This window comes from Bos indicus x Bos taurus, chromosome 5 (assembly GCF_003369695.1).
Source record: "Bos indicus x Bos taurus breed Angus x Brahman F1 hybrid chromosome 5, Bos_hybrid_MaternalHap_v2.0, whole genome shotgun sequence".
NCBI classification, from domain to species: domain Eukaryota; kingdom Metazoa; phylum Chordata; class Mammalia; order Artiodactyla; family Bovidae; genus Bos; species Bos indicus x Bos taurus.
Genome location: NC_040080.1, coordinates 109380714 through 109399485, shown reverse-complemented (window position 1 = coordinate 109399485; position 18772 = coordinate 109380714). Strand labels below are relative to the sequence as shown.

The 18772-nt window shown below is 39.9% G+C and overlaps 1 protein-coding gene across 4 annotated transcripts in view; it reads left to right on the top strand.

Annotated features, from left to right (window-relative positions):
- ACSS3 (acyl-CoA synthetase short chain family member 3) overlaps window positions 1-18772 on the top strand; it is a 183876-nt gene that overhangs the window by 145078 nt on the left and 20026 nt on the right. For all 4 annotated transcript variants that reach the window (XM_027543267.1, XM_027543266.1, XM_027543268.1 and 1 more), the window contains one exon: window positions 2331-2453. In XM_027543267.1, the coding sequence (XP_027399068.1) occupies window positions 2331-2453 (123 nt within the window). The remainder of the gene's footprint in view (window positions 1-2330; window positions 2454-18772) is intronic.

Sequence of the window (18772 nt, the reverse complement as noted above, 5' to 3'; positions counted from 1 at the left end):
TGGACCAGTTTCCAGACCTCAGAGGGAAAGAATGCCCAAAGCTCAAATGTCTAAATAAGTCATTTTAATATTTTTTTTTTATCAGTTTCTGGACATAGAAATATCTCAGTTTCTCTTATTTTTTTCTGAAAGTTAACAGCCTTTGATGGCACCCCACTCCAGTACTCTTGCCTGGAAAATCCCATGGACGGAGGAGCCTGGTAGGCTGCAGTCCATGGGGTCACTGAGTCGGACACGACTGAGCGACTTCCCTTTGCTAAACTAAAACTTTTGGAGACTTTCTATATGATTTCTTGCATTGGATTTCTCCTCACAGACTGAGAACACTTGATCAGAACTGGACAGTTGTCATTAGAACCTCATTAATGGTAAAGAACCCACCTGCCAGTACAGGAGACATAAGAGACATGGGTTCGATCTGTGGCTTGGGGAAATCCCTTGGAAGACGAATGGCAACCCACTCCAGGATTCTTGCCTGGAGAATCTCATGGACAGAGGGGCCTGGCGGGCCACAGTCCCTAGGGTTGCAAAGAGTCGAACACAACTGAAGCAACTTAGCATGCATGCACAACTCCTCTGTATGAGCAAAATTTGAGGAACATTTGTTCTGCTTGCCAGAAATTGTATTTTTTTAATCCCTTTGCCTATTATTGGCATTCATTCCTGAGTGCCCTCTGAGTTCTTTATTTTGAAATACAAATACAGGATAAAGACAGTATACTTAACATCCAACTGTAGTGCTTTGGATAACGAAAAGTATCTTTTGGCATTCTGTTTTATCATTTTCCTGTTACTCTGTGGTTTATGTTTATAATAGTATGTAATTGATAATACGCAAAAGGGCCCCACTCTCATCTTGCTGCTGTCTTTTCACCTCTATTTCTTTCCCTTAGAGAAATACCTGGTCCTCATTATGCACCGGGTAAAAAAAGAGTGAATGATTAGAATTGCATTAAAAAACAAAGGTGAGTCTAAGTACTTAGCATTCTATCCTTATTATTTGTGAGTGAAGGAAACCTAATCTAATCAACTAGACAAATGACAAGAATTAAAATAGCTTCCTTGAGAAAGACATCTCAGGGTTAAATGACCTCAGTAGCCAAGGTTAAACATGCCCCAAAGGACTGTGGCTGAGAAGATCTGTCTAGAATTGACGCCAATAAGCCCCATCTATCTGCCCGATGGGCCCCAGTCAAATCATCAGAGGACTGCTGTGATTAATTACAGCCTGACAGTGACACAGGATATGCGCATGTGGTTTTCAACATGAGCACCTTGAACAAAATGGAAAGCTCCTTCAAAGCCCCATGGACCGTAGTTTATGATTAAACTAGATATAGTGAACCTATACTCTGTCTTGTTACCTCAGCCCTGTCAGCTGAACAGCTCAGAAGGGTTGAGTAACTTGCTCACTGTTTAGAGGAACAGAGCTGACTTTTGGACCTGTAATTTCTGGCTCCAGGGCCCACGTTCTTAACTGTATTCTAGATGGCCTTTCTTGTAGTAATTGCTGTAAGAGTTGCCAATTATTGAGGATTTATGATGTGCGTCAGTCTGCCCTCTTCATATGCTTCGTCTCATTTATGCTACTCATAGCCTTATAAGGCACGGTCCATTATCCTATTTAATAGATGAGCATACTGAGTTTTAGGAAGATTAAGAAGCACAAATAGTGACTTGCCTGGATTTATCTGGAAGCCCAAGCTCATAATACAGGTATTAACGCAATTCTGAAGCATTAGGGGGAGAAATATTTCTTTCTTTCTAATTTTATTCTTCTTGATTTTTCATTCTGTTGTAACATCTGGACCAGTGAAACTGTACTGCTACTCTGAGTTGACAGAAAATTAAGTTTTATACTTACTATTTAACTATAATTTCAGTGAAGCTCGAGTCCAATCCAAATCTATGTTAATAAATTAGTGGTCTATTTTGTAATTATTAATAGAGAGCTTTAACACCTTTAGAAATTAACACAAGAAATCTATCAAAGAACTACTTTTGCAATACCAAAGCCTACTGGAAATATTGAGCTATTACTTCTCCATTAAAAGAAGAAATTGGGTTCATAAACTTTGGAACTTTCAGTCCAAATGCTTAGCTTCAACATATATAAGAACACTTTAATTTATTCCTGGATGTCAAGGGAGCAAACAGATTCTATTAATAGTAAGCTTTCAAAACCAGAAGTAATGGAATTCAATAGGCTAGTTGTGAGAAAGCCAAATGCAAACCTATTTTTATCCTATTTTATATTTTACCAAGATTAAAAATAATTACATTACCTAATACTAGATGCTAATCAGACATTCTTTATTCTTTATTTTCAGGGATACTATGACACCATGGATGCTGGGTACATGGATGAAGAAGGCTATGTTTATGTTATGTCTCGAGTTGATGACGTGATAAATGTTGCAGGTCACAGGATTTCTGCAGGTGCCCTTGAGGAGGTATTGATGAATATTGGTCTTTTATTCTAGATAGTATTTAGGGACAAATCTAAGTTAAAGTCAATACTGAGGTTGTCATTCGACCTGAAAAATGATCAGGCCCTTCCTCTGAAGCATAGGCTTGGTGGTCACTCAGGTATTTCCCTCACCTTCCTTTCTCTCCTGTAGATTTTCCTGTTCTCCATATTCCTCTGATTTCTGCCTGCATAATAGAGAGGAATTTTAAGCACTTACATGTATTTGTAATTTATGGGAGACTCTGTATACATTTGCACCTCGATCTTTGCTACTTGATTGCTTCTAGCATCTTGATTTGCTCTTGTTTGATAACCAGGTTTGTATATAGTCTTTACTTGGTGTGATATTTAAACATTTTATTGTATTCTTAAATCCTGAGAATTTTCTTCCAATGTAAATTATACCAAGTCTCCAGAAGAGTGTTTTAAAATATTCTCTTTTTTTTTTTGTTTACCCTAAAATGCTCCTTTTTATTGTGTAATGCTTGTGCTAAGTTGCTCAGTCGTGTCTGACCCTTTACAACCCCATGGACTGTAGCCCACCAGGCTCATCTGTCCATGGGATTCTCTAGGCAAGAATACTGGAGTGGATTGCTGTTCTTTTCTCCAGGGGATCTTCCTGACCCAGGGATCAGACCCATGACTCCTGTGTCTCTCCTGCATTGAAAGTGGATTCTTTACTGTGGAGCTACCTGGAAAGCCCTTATTGTGTAATACTATGAGCCACCATCCCTGGTGGCTCAGACGGTAAAGCGTCTGTCTACAATGTGAGAGACCTGGGTTCCATCCCTGGGTTGGGAGGATTCCCTCTAGAAGGAAATGCCAACCCACTCCAGTACTCTTTCCTTGAAAATCCCATGGATGGAGGAGCTTGGTGCAGGCTACTACCCAGATCAGATCAGATCAGATCAGTTGCTCAGTTGTGTCCGACTCTGCGACCCTGTGAATCGCAGCATGCCAGGCCTCGCTGTCCATCACCAACTCCCAGAGTTCACTCAGACTCACGTCCATTGAGTCAGAGATGCCATCCAGCCATCTCATCCTCTGTCATCCCCTTCTCCTCCTGCCCCTAATCCCTCACAGCATCAGAGTCTTTTCCAATGAGTCAACTCTTCGCATGAGGTGGCCAAAGTACTGGAGTTTCAGCTTTAGCATCATTCCCTCCAAAGAAATCCCAGGGCTGATCTCCTTCAGAATGGCCTGGTTGGATCTCCTTGCAGTCCAAGGGACTCTCAAGAGTCTTCTCCAACACCACAGTTCAAAAGCATCAATTCTTCAGTGCTCAGCCTTCTTCACAGTCCAACTCTCACATCCATACATGACCACAGGAAAAACCGTAGCCTTGACTAGATGAACCTTTGTTGGCAAAGTAATGTCTCTGCTTTTGAATATGCTATCTAGGTTGGTCATAACTTTCCTTCCAAGGAGTAAGCGTCTTTTAATTTCATGGCTGCAGTCACCATCTGTAGTGATTTTGGAGCCCAGAAAAATAAAGTCTGACACTGTTTCCATTGTTTCCCCATCTATTTCCCATGAAGTGATGAGACTGGAGGCCATGATCTTCGTTTTCTGAATGTTGAGCTTTAAGCCAACTTTTTCACTCTCCACTTTCACTTGCATCAGGAGGCTTTTGAGTTCCTCTTCACTTTCTGCCATAAGGGTGGTGTCATCTGCATGTCTGAGGTTATTGATATTTCTCCTGGCAATCTTGATTCCGGCTTGTGTTTCTTCCAGTCCAGCATTTCTCATGATGTACTCTGCATCTAAGTTAAATAAACAGGGTGACAGTATACAGCCTTGACGAACTCCTTTTCCTATTTGGAACCAGTCTGTTGTTCCATGTCCACTTCTAACTGTTGCTTCCTGACCTGCATACAAATTTCTCAAGAGGCAGATTAGGTGGTCTGGTATTCCCATCTCTTTCAGAATTTTCCACAGTTTATTGTGATCTACACAGTCAAAGACTTTGGCATAGTCAATAAAGCAGAAATAGATGTTTTTCTGGAACTCTCTTGCTTTTTCCATGATCCAGCAGCTGTTGGCAATTTGATCTCTGGTTCCTCTGCCTTTTCTAAGACCAGCTTGAACATCTGGAAGTTCACGGTTCACATATTGCTAAAGCCTGGCTTGGAGAATTTTGAGCATTACTTTACTAGAGTGTGAGATGAGTGCAATTGTGCGGTAGTTTGAGCATTCTTTGGCATTGCCTTTCTTTGGGATTGGAATGAAAACTGACCTCTTCCAGTCCTGTGGCCACTGCTGAGTTTTCCAAATGTGCTGGCATATTGAGTGCAGCACTTTCACAGCATCATCTTTCAGGATTTGGAATAGCTCCACTGGAATTCCATCACCTCCACTAGCTTTGTTCGTAGTGATGCTTTCTAAGGCCCACCTGACTTCACATTCCAGGATGTCTGGCTCTAGGTCAGTGATCACACCATCGTGATTATCTGGGTTGTGAAGATCTTTTTTGTACAGTTCTTCTGTGTATTCTTGCCATCTCTTCTTAATATCTTCTGCTTCTGTTAGGTCCATACTATTTCTGTCCTTTATCGAGCTCATCTTTGCATGAAATGTTCCTTTGGTATCTCTGATTTTCTTGAAGAGATCCCTAGTCTTTCCCATTCTTTTGTTTTCCTCTATTTCTTTGCATTGATTGCAGAAGAAGGCTTTCTTCTCTCTTCTTGCTATTCTTTGGAACTCTGCATTCAGATGCTTATATCTTTGCTTTTCTCCTTTGCTTTTCACTTCTCTTCTTTTCACAGCTATTTGTAAGGCCTCCCAAGACAGCCATTTTGCTTTTTTGCATTTCTTTTCTATGGGAATGGTCTTGATCTCTGTCTCCTGTACAATGTCACGAACCTCATTCCATAGTTCATCAGGCACTCTGTCTATCAGATCTAGGCCCTTAAATCTATTTCTCACTTCCACTGTATAATCATAAGGGATTTGTTTAGGTCATACCTGAATGGTCTAGTGGTTTTCCCTACTTTCTTCAATTTAAGTCTGAATTTGGCAATAAGGAGTTCATGGTCTGAGCCATAGTCAGCTCCTGGTCTTGTTTTTGTTGACTGTATAGAGCTTCTCCATCTTTGGCTGCAAAGAATATAATCAATCTGATTTCGGTGTTGACCATCTAGTGATGTCCATGTATAGAGTCTTCTCTTGTGTTGTTGGAAGAGGATGTTTATTATGACCAGTGCATTTTCTTGGCAAAACTCTATTAGTCTTTGCCCTGCTTCATTCCGTATTCCAAGGCCAAATTTGCCTGTTACTCCAGGTGTTTCTTGACTTCCTACTTTACTACCCATGGAGTTGCAAAGATTCGGGTACAACTGAGCAACTTCACTTATGAGCTTTTTACTTGTATAGATTCTTGTAACTATCACAAACAAACAGGATAAAGAAAAATTTCAGCGCTGCCAAAGAGTTATTGTGACCCTTCCCATGCCTAACCCCTGGGAACCACTAATTTTTTTCTGTTCCTATGTTGTTTTTGCCTCCTCTAGAATGTTGTATAAATGGAATAATGCAGTATGTAACCTTTGGAGACTGGATTATTTTACTTGAGATCCATTCAAGTTGTTGTGTGTATCGATAATTAGTCCTTTTATGTTTCTGTGCAGTATTTCATTGTGTAGATGTACTAACCCATTTGTGTGTCCTTCACCATTAAAGGGTTTTGTTTTTTTTTTTAATGCTTCTCGGAGAAGGCAATGGCACCCCACTCCAGTACTCTTGCCTGGAAAATCCCATGGACGGAGGAACCTGGTAGGCTGCAGTCCATGAGGTTGCTAAGAGTCGGACACGACTGAGCCACAACTTCACTTTCCCTAAATGCTTCTAGTCTGAGGCAGTTGTAAATAATGCTGTTGTATACATTCAAGTTTTTGTGCAAAAATTAATTTTCATTTCTCTAGGTTAAATACTAATAGGGAGTTTGCTAGGTTACACTGGTAAGTGTATGTTTAAGCTTCTAAGAAATTGCCAGTTGGTTTTCTAGAGTGGTTGTGCCATTTTATATTCCCATACGTAGAGTCTGAGTGCTCCTGTTTCATCTCATCTTTATTAGTACTTGGAATTGTCATTATTCCTAATTTTAATCATTCTAATAGATATGTAAAGGTATCTCATTGTGCTTTAAATTTGCTTGCCTGTAATGACTAATGGGGCTTGCCTGGTAGCTCAGTGGTAAAGAATCCGCCTGCCAACACAGGAGATGTGGATTTTTATCCCTGGGTTGGGAAGATCCCTGGAGAAAAAAAGGCAACCCATTCCAGTATTCTTGCCTGGGAAATCCCATGGACAGAGGAGCCTGGTCCTGGATCACAAAGGAGTGAGACATGACTTAGTGACTAAACAACAGCAACAATGACTAGTGATGCTAGAAACCTTTTCCTGTGTTTATTTGCCATTCATATATCTTTGGTGAAATATCTGTTAAAATCTTCTGCCTATTTTTAAAAAATATATGAACTCCTGGGGATTATATGTATATGTATATATGATGATGATCTAGTTGCTAAGTTGTATCCAACTCTTGCAACCCCATGGACTGTAGCCTGTCAGGCTCCTATATATATATAAACTCTCAAAACTGAGCAATAAGAAAAAAAAAACAATTTTTAAAAAATAGGCGAAAGATTTTAACAGATATTTCACCAAAGAAGATACATATATGTGTATGTGTATATATATATATATATATATATATATATAATGTTCTGGATACAAGTCCTATATTTTCTAGTCTGTGACTTGTGTCTTTATTCTCTTAAAAGTACTCTTAATAGCGCTTGCTCACTCAGTCATGTCCAACTCTTTTGCAATCCCATGGAATGTAGCCTGCCTGGTTTCTCTGTCCATGGAATTTTCTAGGCGAGAATACTGGAGTAGGTTGCCATTTCCTACTCCAGGGGATGTTCCTGACCCAAGGATCAAATGAACCTGCATCTACTTCATCTGCTGTATTGGCAGGTGAATTCTTTACTGCTTAATGAAGTGAAGTGAAAGTCGCTCAGTTGTGTCCTACTCTTTGTGACCCCATGGACTGTATAGGCCATGGAATTGCCCAGGCCAGAATACTGGAGTGGATAGCCTTTCCCTTCTCCAAGGGGTCTTCCCAACCCAGGGATCCAACCCAGGTCTCCTGCATTGCAGGTGGATTCTTTACCAGCTGAGCCACAAGGGAATCCCAAGAATACTGGAGTGGGCAGCCTATCCCTTCTCCAGCGGATCGTCCCGATCCAGGATTAAGCCATCTTAATAGAGAAAAGTCTAATTCACCATTTTTTTTTTCTTTTATGGATCATGGTGTTTATCTAAGAACTCTTTCCTAAACCAAGGTCATATTTTCTTTTTTGTTTTCACCTAAACATTTTGTAATTTTGTCATTTACCCTTAGTTTTATTGTTTTACATTTTACATCAATTTACATTTACATTTTGGGCATTTTTTTTTTAATATGGTGCAAGGTACAGGCTGAGGATTTTTTTAAATATGGATGTTAATTATTCCTTGTGTCATTTGTTGCAAAGGCTGGACTTTCTCCATTGAATTGCCTTTGCACCTTTGTAGAAAATTAGCTGACAGTATTTGAGTGGATCTTTTTCCAGAGTATCTTCTGTTGTTTTAATCTCTGTGTTTATCTTGTCACCAATACTTTTCTGTCTTGATACTATTGCATTGTATAATGTCTAAGAATTGAATAGTGTCCACAGTTTTCAAAATTGCTCCACTTTTTCAAAATTGTTGTGGATATTCTGTTCCTTTTCCATATATATTTTAGAGTGAGCTTTTCTATAGTTAAAATTAATCCTGCATGGATGTTTAATTGCGATTATGTTAAATCTGTAGACAGATTTGAGAAAAATTGATATCTGGATTATAGTAAATTGTCTAATCCATGAATTTCATACATCTCTCCATTTAGTCTATTTTTTTGATGTTTCATTAACATTTTATTTTTAAGTATGTAGAATATTTTCCTAATATATACCTTCAGTTCAATTCAGTTGCTCAGTTGTGTCCGACTCTTTGTGACCCCATGGACTGCAGCACGCCAGGCCTCCCTGTCCATCACCAACTCCTGGAGTTCACTCAGACTCACGTCCATTGAGTCAGTGATGCCATCCAGCCATCTCATCCTCTGTCGTTCCCTTCTCCTCCTGCCCCCAACCCCTCCCAGCATCAGAGTCTTTTCCAATGAGTCAGCTCTTTGCATGAGGTGGCCAAAATACTGGCGTTTCAACTTCAGCATCATTCCCTCCAAAGAAATCCCAGGGCTGATCACTTTCAGAATGGACTGGTTGGATCTCCTTGCAGTCCAAGGGACTCTCAAGAGTCTTCTCCAACACACAGTTCAAAAGCATCAATTCTTCAGCGCTCAGCCTTCTTCACGGTCCAACTCTCACATCCAGAGGAAAAACCATAGCCTTGACCAGACAGACCTTTGTTGGCAAAGTAATGTCTCTGCTTTTGAATATACTGTCTAAGTTAGTCATAACTTTCCTTGCAAGGAGTAAGCGTCTTTTAATTTCATGGCTGCAGTCACCATTTAGCTACTGTAAATAGAAGTTAAAAAAAAAAAAGTTGGTTTCCAAGTTTTCTTGGGCTTCCCTGGTAGCTCAGCTGGTAAAGAATCTGCCTTCAGTGAAGGAGATCTAGGTTCATTCCCTAGGTTGGAAAGATCCCCTGGAGGAGGCGGTGGCAAGCCACTCCAGTATTCTTGCCTGGAGAATCCCCATAGACAGAGGAGCCTGGTGGGCTACAGTCCACGGGGTCACGAAACACAACTGAGGACTAAGGACAGCACAGCACAGTGGATATAAAAATACTGTTGACTTTTATGAACTGATATGTATCTTATGATCTTGTTAAATTTGCTTATTAATTCTAAAAATTTTGTGTGTGTGTATAGATTCCTTGGGATTTTTCTGTGTAGACAATCACGTTGTCTCTCATTAGAGACAGTTTTATTGCTTTCTTTCCAACCTGAATGTGTTTTCTTTCTTTCTCTTGCTTTCTTGAACTGGCTCGAATCTCCAGTATACTATTGAGTAAGAGTGATGGTGGCAGTTACCCTTATCTTTTTGCTGATTTTAAACTGAAAGGGTTCAATCTCTTAGCATTACGAGTGATGTCATCTGTAGATGTTTCTAAAGATGAACTTTATCAAATCAGATTTCCTACTATTCCTGATTTGCTAGGTTTTTTCTTATTTGAATGAATGTTAAATCTTGTCAAATGCTTTTTCTACCTCTATTGCTTTGATTGTATGGGTTTTCTTTTTAAGCCTATTAATATGGTGAATCACATTAATTAATTTTTAACTGTTGAACAATCTTGCACTACTTGGGATAAGCTTTATTTGCAGTATATTATTGTTTTAATATATTGATGTTTTAAAAATTAGAGTAATTTTTCTTGATCTGAAGTCAACTACTGATAGTAAGCATTTTTTTAATAGTGTTAGTATTATCTTTTCCGTTTTAATATATATGGATCATTATATTATATTTATCTTTTCCGTTTTGATATATATGGATCATTATATTTCCCTTCTTGTAGATAACATATAGTTGGGCCTAGTTTTTATTTTAATCCAATTTTACAATTTATATCTCTTGACTAATGTTTTTTAAGACCATTTACATTTAAATCAAGTGTTGATATATTTATGTCTCCAGGTTTATTATTAGCTTCCTTTTTTCCTTTTCTCTTTTTATTTCCTTCATATTATATTTTCTCCCCTTTTTTTTTTTTTTTGGTAAGTTATTTTTGGCTGCGCTGAGTCGTCATTGCAGCACGCGGGCATCCTCTAATCGTGGCAAGCAGGGGCCACTCCTTGTTGGGGTGTGTGGGCTTCTCATTGTGGTGGCTTCTCCTGTTGCAGAGCACAGGCTCTCGGCACACAGACTTAGGAGTCGTGGCACACACACGGCCTTGGTTACTCTGCAGCACGTGGAATCTTCCCCAGACCAGGGATCGAGCCCATGTGCCCTGCATCCCTGGCAGATTCTTAGCCACTGTACCACCAGGGAAATCCCTCTCCCTTCTTTTAAGTCGTTTGGTTGTTTTTTTGTAACTTCCATTTCTTTGCTGAGAACCTCTCCATTCATTCCAAGGGTGCTTGCCCATACTTTTGGGCCGTGCTGCTGTGGGGTTTTTAATATTTATCTTTGTTAATTTTACCCTTAATGTGTAAATGTGATGTTCTGGGTCAAAAACAGATTTCTTAAGGCTAAGTGCTCTCTTACTCCAGGGCTTATCCCTATGACCCAACAAGAGCCTATGGGAAATTTCCCTACATAAACACACCATAGATGAGAGACAAGGAAAATAACTTTTCTCTGCTTATAATCCCAGGGACAGGGGAGCCTGGTGGGCTGCCGTCTATGGGGCTGCACAGAGTCAGACACGACTGAATCGACTTAGCAGCAGCTGCTGATAAAGAGGCAGGAGGCACCTATGCTTCACTCTTCCTAAAGAGGTCTCCTTGGTAACAAAGAGCTGGAATCTAAACTCCAGCTCTTTGATATGTACATAACGTCTCTCCAGGAGGCAGATAGCCCTGTGTGTCTCTACCTTTATAACCTAGAAATGTTTCCAACTTCCAAAACCCTCTTTTTTGACATGTAAATACCGAGGAAGATAGTGAGCCAGTCTCCTCGGCACCTTCTGAGTTTAACCTAGGGATCTAGTTTGTGCTTGCATGCTAACTTGCTTCAGTCTTGTCCGACTCCTTGCAACCTTATGGACTATTTCCCACGAGGCTCCTCTGTCTGTGGGATTCTCCTGTCAAAAAAATATTGGAGTGAGTTGGCATTTCCTCTTCCAGGGGATCTTCCTGACCCAGGGATAAACCAGCATCTCTTAAGTCTCCTGCACTGGCAGATAGGTTCTTTACCGCTAGTGCCACCTTGGAAGCCCCAGGGATCTCGTCAAGGCTGTAAGCATTTTGTAGCCCAGGAAAATTAGAAAATTTTATTATCCTGCTGTATCAGAGCAATTAACTAACCAACAGGTGTTGATCAAATTCTCAAGGTATTTGAAGAGTCTCAGAAGGCTAGGTTTTTTATAGGAGCAATGAGAAATCTGGAAAAGTTTTATTTCCCTGCACTGGAGGGGTCCCCAGCCTCCAGGATCTAATGCCTGATGATCTGAGTTGGAGCTGATATAATAATAATAGAAATAAAGTACACAATAAATTCAATGTGCTTGAATCATCCTGAAACCATCCCCCCTTTCCCCCCAACCCCTGTACCAATGAAAAATTGTCTTCCATGACACCGGTAACTGGTGCCAAATGGTTGGGGAATATTGCCCTACAGATATAATAGCTACATTAAAATTTTTATCTGGTATTTCTAATACTTGGGTCATCTTGGGTTTGGCGTTTGTTGAGCATCTTTTTTAAAGAGGTGTTTCAGTTCAGTCGCTGAGTTGTGTCTGAGTCTTTGTGACCCCGTGGACTGCAGAATGTCAGGCCACCCTGTCCATTATCAACTCCCGGAGTTTACTTAAACTTATGTCTATTGAGTTGGTGATGCCATCCAACCATCTCACCCTCTGTTGGCCCCATCTCCTCCTACCTTCAATCTTTCTCAGCGTCAGGGTCTTTCCAAATGAGTCAGTTCTTTGCATCAGGTGGCCAAAGTAATGGAGTTTCAGCTTCAGCATCAGTCCTTCCAATGAATATTCAGGAACGATTTCCTTTTGGATGGACTGGTTGGATCTCCTTGCAGTCCAAGGGACTCTCAAGAGTCTTTTCTGACAACACAGTTCAAAAGCATTAATTCTTCAGTGCTCAGCTTTCTTTATAGTCCAGCTCTCACATCCATACATGACTACTGGAAAAACCATAGCCTTGACTAGATGGACCTTTTTTTGCAAAGTAACGTCTCTGCTTTTTAATACGCTGTCTAGGTTGGTCATGGCTTTTCTTCCAAGGAGCAAGTGTCTTTTAAGTTCATGGCTGCAGTCACCATCTGCAGTGATTTTGGAGCCCCCAAAAATAAAGTCTGATACTGTTTCCCCTGTTTTCCCATCTATTTGCCATGAAGTGATGGGACTGGATGCCATGATCTTAGTTTTCTGAATGCTGAGCTTTAAGCCAACTTTTTCACTCTCCTCTTTCACTTTCATCAAGAGGCTCTTTAGTTCTTCTTCACTTTCTGCCATAAGGGTGGTGTCATCTGCATATCTGAGGTTATTGATATTTCTCCTGGCAGTCTTGATTTCAGCTTGTGCTTCCTCCAGCCCAGCGTTTCTCATGATGTACTCTGCATAGAAGTTAAATAAGCAGGGTGACAATATACAGCCTTGAAATGCTCCTTTCCCGAGGTGTTTAGGTTTTCTGAATTCTTTTACATTATGATTATACTTTTACATTATGATATTCTGGATCCTTTTAAAGTCATCTGGATTTACGTTCTTGTGATTGTTTCTTTTAGCAGATGGTCAGCCCAGTTAAGATCAGACCACATGTCCTTACTCACTTTCTGTGGATTGTGGTTCCAGTGTCAGTCTTGTTTTCAAAGCCTTTACAGTGCTATTCTGGTCCATCTCACTGTGTCTTTCTCCCAGAGGCCAATCTGAAACTCAAGTGCTCAGAATTTTTGTGGTGCTGATTCTGGTGGGATTCATGCATGCACAATTTTGGGGGTAGGCTCAGGACATCATACTCGGATTTAAAGTATCACTTTTTTAGCTCCCTTCTCTCTGCGATCTTCTCCTTTTGGTTCTCAGGGCTCTCCCTTACTGTTCTACTCAGTGTAAAGTCAGGGCTTCAGCCTCCTGGCAGCCCTCCCAGGGTTCCGTCCTACACAGTCTCCCTGTACAGCATCCCTGAGGGGAGGAAGGAACTCGTCTCTTTGCTAGCACTCGCCTCCCATAGGACAAAGGGAGTCAGTAGGGATTCATGCTCAGGGACTGGATGTTCACTAGTGGGCAGGGCAAGTGGCCCGGAATCTTCCCAGGCTCTATTGGTTTGGGATAGGAGAGTGGGCAGGGCTCCATCCCCAGGATCTGCTGCATAGTGATGGTGGAGAAGGGAAAGGACACAGCTTTGTGGCTGTGTTCACCTGGTGAAAGGTGTGGAGAGTCAACAAGGTCACTACATCTCTATAGGAAGGAAGAGGGGCACCGCTTCTTGGGTTGGAGTAGGGAGGATGAAACCAAAGGCTTCTGTTCCCCGGCTCCTTTGCTTCTTTTCCTGGATCTCTGAGTAGACCCTGCGAGCATCTCTAGGGCTTTTTCTGTCCATATTTTGGACTGCTGTAGAACCCAAGCCAGAATACATAGGAGGCAAAACCAACAAACCATAACCACAACAAAACCCAGAAGCTTCTGAGCAAACAGAAAACAGGGGCCTCAACCACCGGGTTGCCTCTCAAGTTCTGATGGAGTCTTCTTATACAAATTATGGCCCAGAGTACTCCATCGCAAGTAGTGGAAGTGATAGGGTGGAATGTATCTACTCCGGTTTTTTTGGAGCCAAACCCATAATAGTTTTTGGATGAAATGGGGAACACTGCCATATAGATAAAAGAAAATGCTTAAAATAGTATGATTGATAATGCAGTATGATCAGAGTATGCAGAAACATAGTTAGTTCTCTCTACTTAGACGATGGTCACTTTCTCTAAAGGTCATACTTCAGCTCAGACTTACTGACTTAACACTACTTGTCATGAAGGCCTTCTTTTCCCTTAGTGATAGTCAGTGTGATATTATTTGAGTAAAAGGAAAGAATTTTATAAAATATTTTGGAACATGTGACTTTTACCTGCTATTATAATATTGCCTTGTTTTTAACCAACTGTGAATTTTGTGATAACCTGAAATTGAAATTTACGCTTCATGTATTTTGGCGCGTTGACAAAAGGTGGTTGCAGGTGCATGAACTTTTAATTTCTTACTCATAGATTACCTCCAGTATTCACCTGCATTTCTGCCAGACTCGGCTGATCCAAATACAGAGCTTACATATGCATAACTCTTATCAGTTGAAATTCTTGGTTCTCTCTTTTATTTTTTAGAAGGAAATGCCAACTTATTCAAATATATATTGTGCTTTAATATGTTTCTACTGACATGCTTCTCACTGTATGTAACAGAAGAGTGGGGCAAGCAGAAGATAGGCAGTTAAAAATGGCAAAATTAAAAAAATAAAAGGACAGGACCTGTGGCATCTAATAAGAATTTTGCCATTGGGTCTTAAGAGTTCTTATAGCACGCAGCAGTACACCTCTCAGGGTTAAGCCTTCTTGAAGTGAATGTCTCCCTTCATATGAATGACAAGATTCTCTTTACTGCATATTTATGTCTAATAAGGAAATTATTAATCATATCTTAATTCATATCAAGTTTGTCTTCTCCATATTAGAATCTGTTAGGGGCTTGTGAACCAATATTTTTACTGGCTTTTTCCTAGCACCTAGAAAAATTGCTTAACAAATTGATAATATGTGTATGAGATGTTTATATTGATGACATTACCAGCTTTTACTACAGTGCCCCAAATTTTATCTTTAAATGCTTTTTCAGGATTCTCAGCAATGAATACTGGATTCTACTCTGATTTTTTTTGAAATAGGACTTGAGTGTCTTAATCCACTGGGAGTATTATTTGTGGAAATAAAAATACTGTTGTTTTTATATACAGTGAAAACATCTAACCTTTTAAAATTTCATTTGACAGTTTATTACCTTATATAAGACTAAATCAAAGAGAAATTCTACTAAAATGACATCAAAAATATATCAGGGAACTATTAATGTGAGGTTTTCTCTTCTCAACATTGTTGTCTAGTCGCTAAGTCGTGTCCTACTCTCCTGCGACTCCATGCACTGTAAGCCTGCCAGGCTCCTCGGTCCATGGGATCTCCTAGACAGGAATACTGGAGCGGGGTGCCATTTCCTCCAGGGGATCGTTCACACAGGGATCGAACCTGCGTCTCCTGTATTACAGGCGAATTTTTTTACCACTGAGCCACCAGGGAAGCCCCACCGTAAGAAAACAGAATTCTAGGATGGCTTTTAGAAATTTAAGAGGGCATTATTCTTGCAGATCTTAACACATGCCTTCTATAAATATTAGGTAATAAGCAAATCTGCTTTGAACAGTTGATCTTTGAAAGCCTAGCATCTAGCTAGTTCAAGGTATTCTTAAAAAAGTTTTGTCCTGAATCTCCTAGTTCAGGTCTTGTGAGCCCAGATTACTAGGAGTCAGTGTGGTCCTTCTGCTTAGCTCTCTTTTACTTTTGATAACAGATCTTTTCATGCAAAGACATCTGCAGGGAGCAAATTGGGCTCCCTGATTTCATTTGTTTGCTTGTAACTTAAGTTTTAGTTTGCTAAAGAATCCTAGGAGTATCCTTGGGAACTTGGAAATCTGGTATTAAAATACTGTATTTAAAGCCTAGGGCTTCCCTAGTGGCTCAGATGGTAAAGAATCTGCCTGCCATTCAGGAGACCCAGGTTTGATCCTTGGGTCCAGAGGATCCCCTGTAGAAGGGAATAGCTACCGACTCCAGTATTCTTGCCTGGAGAATCCCATGGGCAGAGGAGCCTGGTGGGCTATAGACCATGGAATCACAGAGTTGGACACAACCCAGCGACTAACACTCACTTTCAAAGCCTAGGGGAGCGTTCACATAAAATTTGCCCTTTTTTCTGACCAAACTGTCACTGTTTGTTTTTCCAAGTTAGCTATTTTGTTCGCTATTTTAGGAATGATTTCTTCTAGATTGGATACATTTCTATAAAGGATGCATTCAACAAAGATGCCATGCAATTTCATTTCTACCCAATATTAAACGAATATTGATTTAAATAGTTGTGAAATTGCTGAATATTTTTCTAGGCACTGATATGAATATTGATGAAGATGTGGAAGCTGACGGTTTTCTACATCACTCCAGTATCAGAGCAAAGAAAACAATATTCCTCCTCTTCCTACTGCAGAGACAATCTTCCACGGCACAGTGGCTCCTTGCATCTTACCAGGGTGTTTGATTTAAATTAATTCTTCTAAAATTAAAATATTTAAAGCATAATTGAGAAACCTGTATAATTTAGCAAACTAAAACCCTAAAAGTCATTAAAATTTACACAAAACTGGCAGTACCCCAGAAACAAAGGCAATTTGTTGCCATAGCATTTATGTGCTCGCTTTGGGTGAAACAATCACCTTTTAAGTTGTATCACATTTTGGGTACTTGAGTGCCAATTCACTACAGATGCTTCATGGATTTTATATGGAGGGAATATATGAATGTGGCTTTTGATTCCCACCCTCCCCCACCCCGTAGGACATTTGGTTGGCTTCTGTCTCTTAAATGTTGCCAGGACATATTTTGATGCTTTTCTTTTTAACGAGTCAGTTGTTGAAATCATTATTTGGCATGCAAATACCATTTGTGGAGCCAACATAGAAAGCTGCCTCCTGCCTGTATGGCATCTTTTTAGCACTGATAGATTAATATAATGTTTTATCCACTATAATGAACTGTATTTACAGATGACGTGGAATTCTGGAAAACGACATGTTTTCCACAGATTTTTAAGACTTTGTCTTCAGTCTGCAAAAATGGGACGCTTTGATACTACAATTGTGTTATATATTACTTCTGATTTTAAAATGCTCTCTGCCCTTATGGAAAAACCAGTTAGCATTTTCCCATCCTATTCTAAAAACACTGCAACTGAGGATGGAAATTAAAATAACCAGGTGAAATAATAGCACATTAGAAGTTTTTGTTGTTCAATTCAATGAGAATCATAGTCATAGTGGTTAGATGACAAAATATCTGGATGTATGAATTTTTAAACAGTGATTTAAACTAAAACTTTAAAAACTCAGGTATAAAAGCAGGAGTGAACACTTCAGTATATGTAAAACTCTGGCTAGCTAGGTTAAATTATTTTTCTCTATCCACAAAGGGAGTGTTAAATTGGGATGAAAGGATTGAATCTAGCAAGTCTGTGTCCTCCCTGCTGTCAAGAGGGTATTGTTTTCCATGATGGGCGACTGTCCATACCAACTGCCCGAACAAAACTCTCGCAGTAAAATGTGTCTCTACTCTTAGCATATGGACTGAAAAGTAAATAAGACCTTAACAAATGGCAAAGCTGTAGGAAACATTTTGAGAGTTCATGCTCAAGCAGTGAGAGAAGGTGGTATTTTGGCATCTGCATAGTGTGCTTGCAGAAGTTTTTGAGTCTGTACCAACTGAAGGAGAGGGTGTGGACACCTTTACCTCAGCAATGAAGTTAAGAAAACAATAGTATAAAAATCGTTTATTTAACTCATATTGTCCAAGAGCATTGTAGGAATCAAAAACTATATGGATGGCAAACCTCACAACTGAACATCTCACGACTAATGCTGATGATAGGATATGGGAAATGCTGACTTGCATGCTTAATTAGGGGCAGTGTGTCCACTGCGTTTGTACCAAACATTCTAGCAGTTCATTGAGGCTTCTAGGAGTTTGGAGAAGAGAAAGCTCGTTTTCGGCTTGGACCCATTTTTAACTTTTTTCTGTGGAAAGTTAGGGATTTTTAGTGGCATGTCAAATTTTGTTGGTTCTTCTCTTCTCTCTCTGAATGTAACTTTTTTTGTTGAGTTTTTCAGCTTTTCCTTCTTCATATGGTCATTAGATATCAGGATTCTTTAAGGCTTTTGCCCTTTCCTGCCCCCCACCCTACTGCTTTGTCCCCAAATAATTTCATCCATGTCCATAGCTTTCATGATCATTGCTGCTAAGTCACTTCAGTTGTGTCTGACTCTGTGCTACCCCATAGATGGCAGCCCACCAGGCTCCCCTGTCCCTGGGATTCTCGAGGCAAGAACACTGGAGTGGGTTGCCATGTCCTTCATGATCATTAATTGCATTCAAATACACATTTTAAGGTAAAGACTCTCTTCAGATCCAACTGCCTCAACTTGGATATCTTTAAAAGTACTTCAAATGGAATATTTCCAAGACTTAATACATGATTTTTCCTCCCAAGCTTAGCCCTCCACTAGCATTTTCTGGCTTAGAAAATGACACCAAGGAAAGAAATCTTAAAAATTAGGGCAGAAATAAATGCAAAAGAAACAAAAGAGATCATAGCAAAAATCAGCAAAGCCAAAAGCTGGTTCTTTGAAAGGATAAATAAAATTGACAAACCATTAGCCAGACTCATCAAGAAACAAAGGGAGAAAAATCTAATCAATAAAATTAGAAATGAAAACGGAGAGATCACAACAGACAACATAAATACAAAGGATCATAAGAGACTACTATCAGC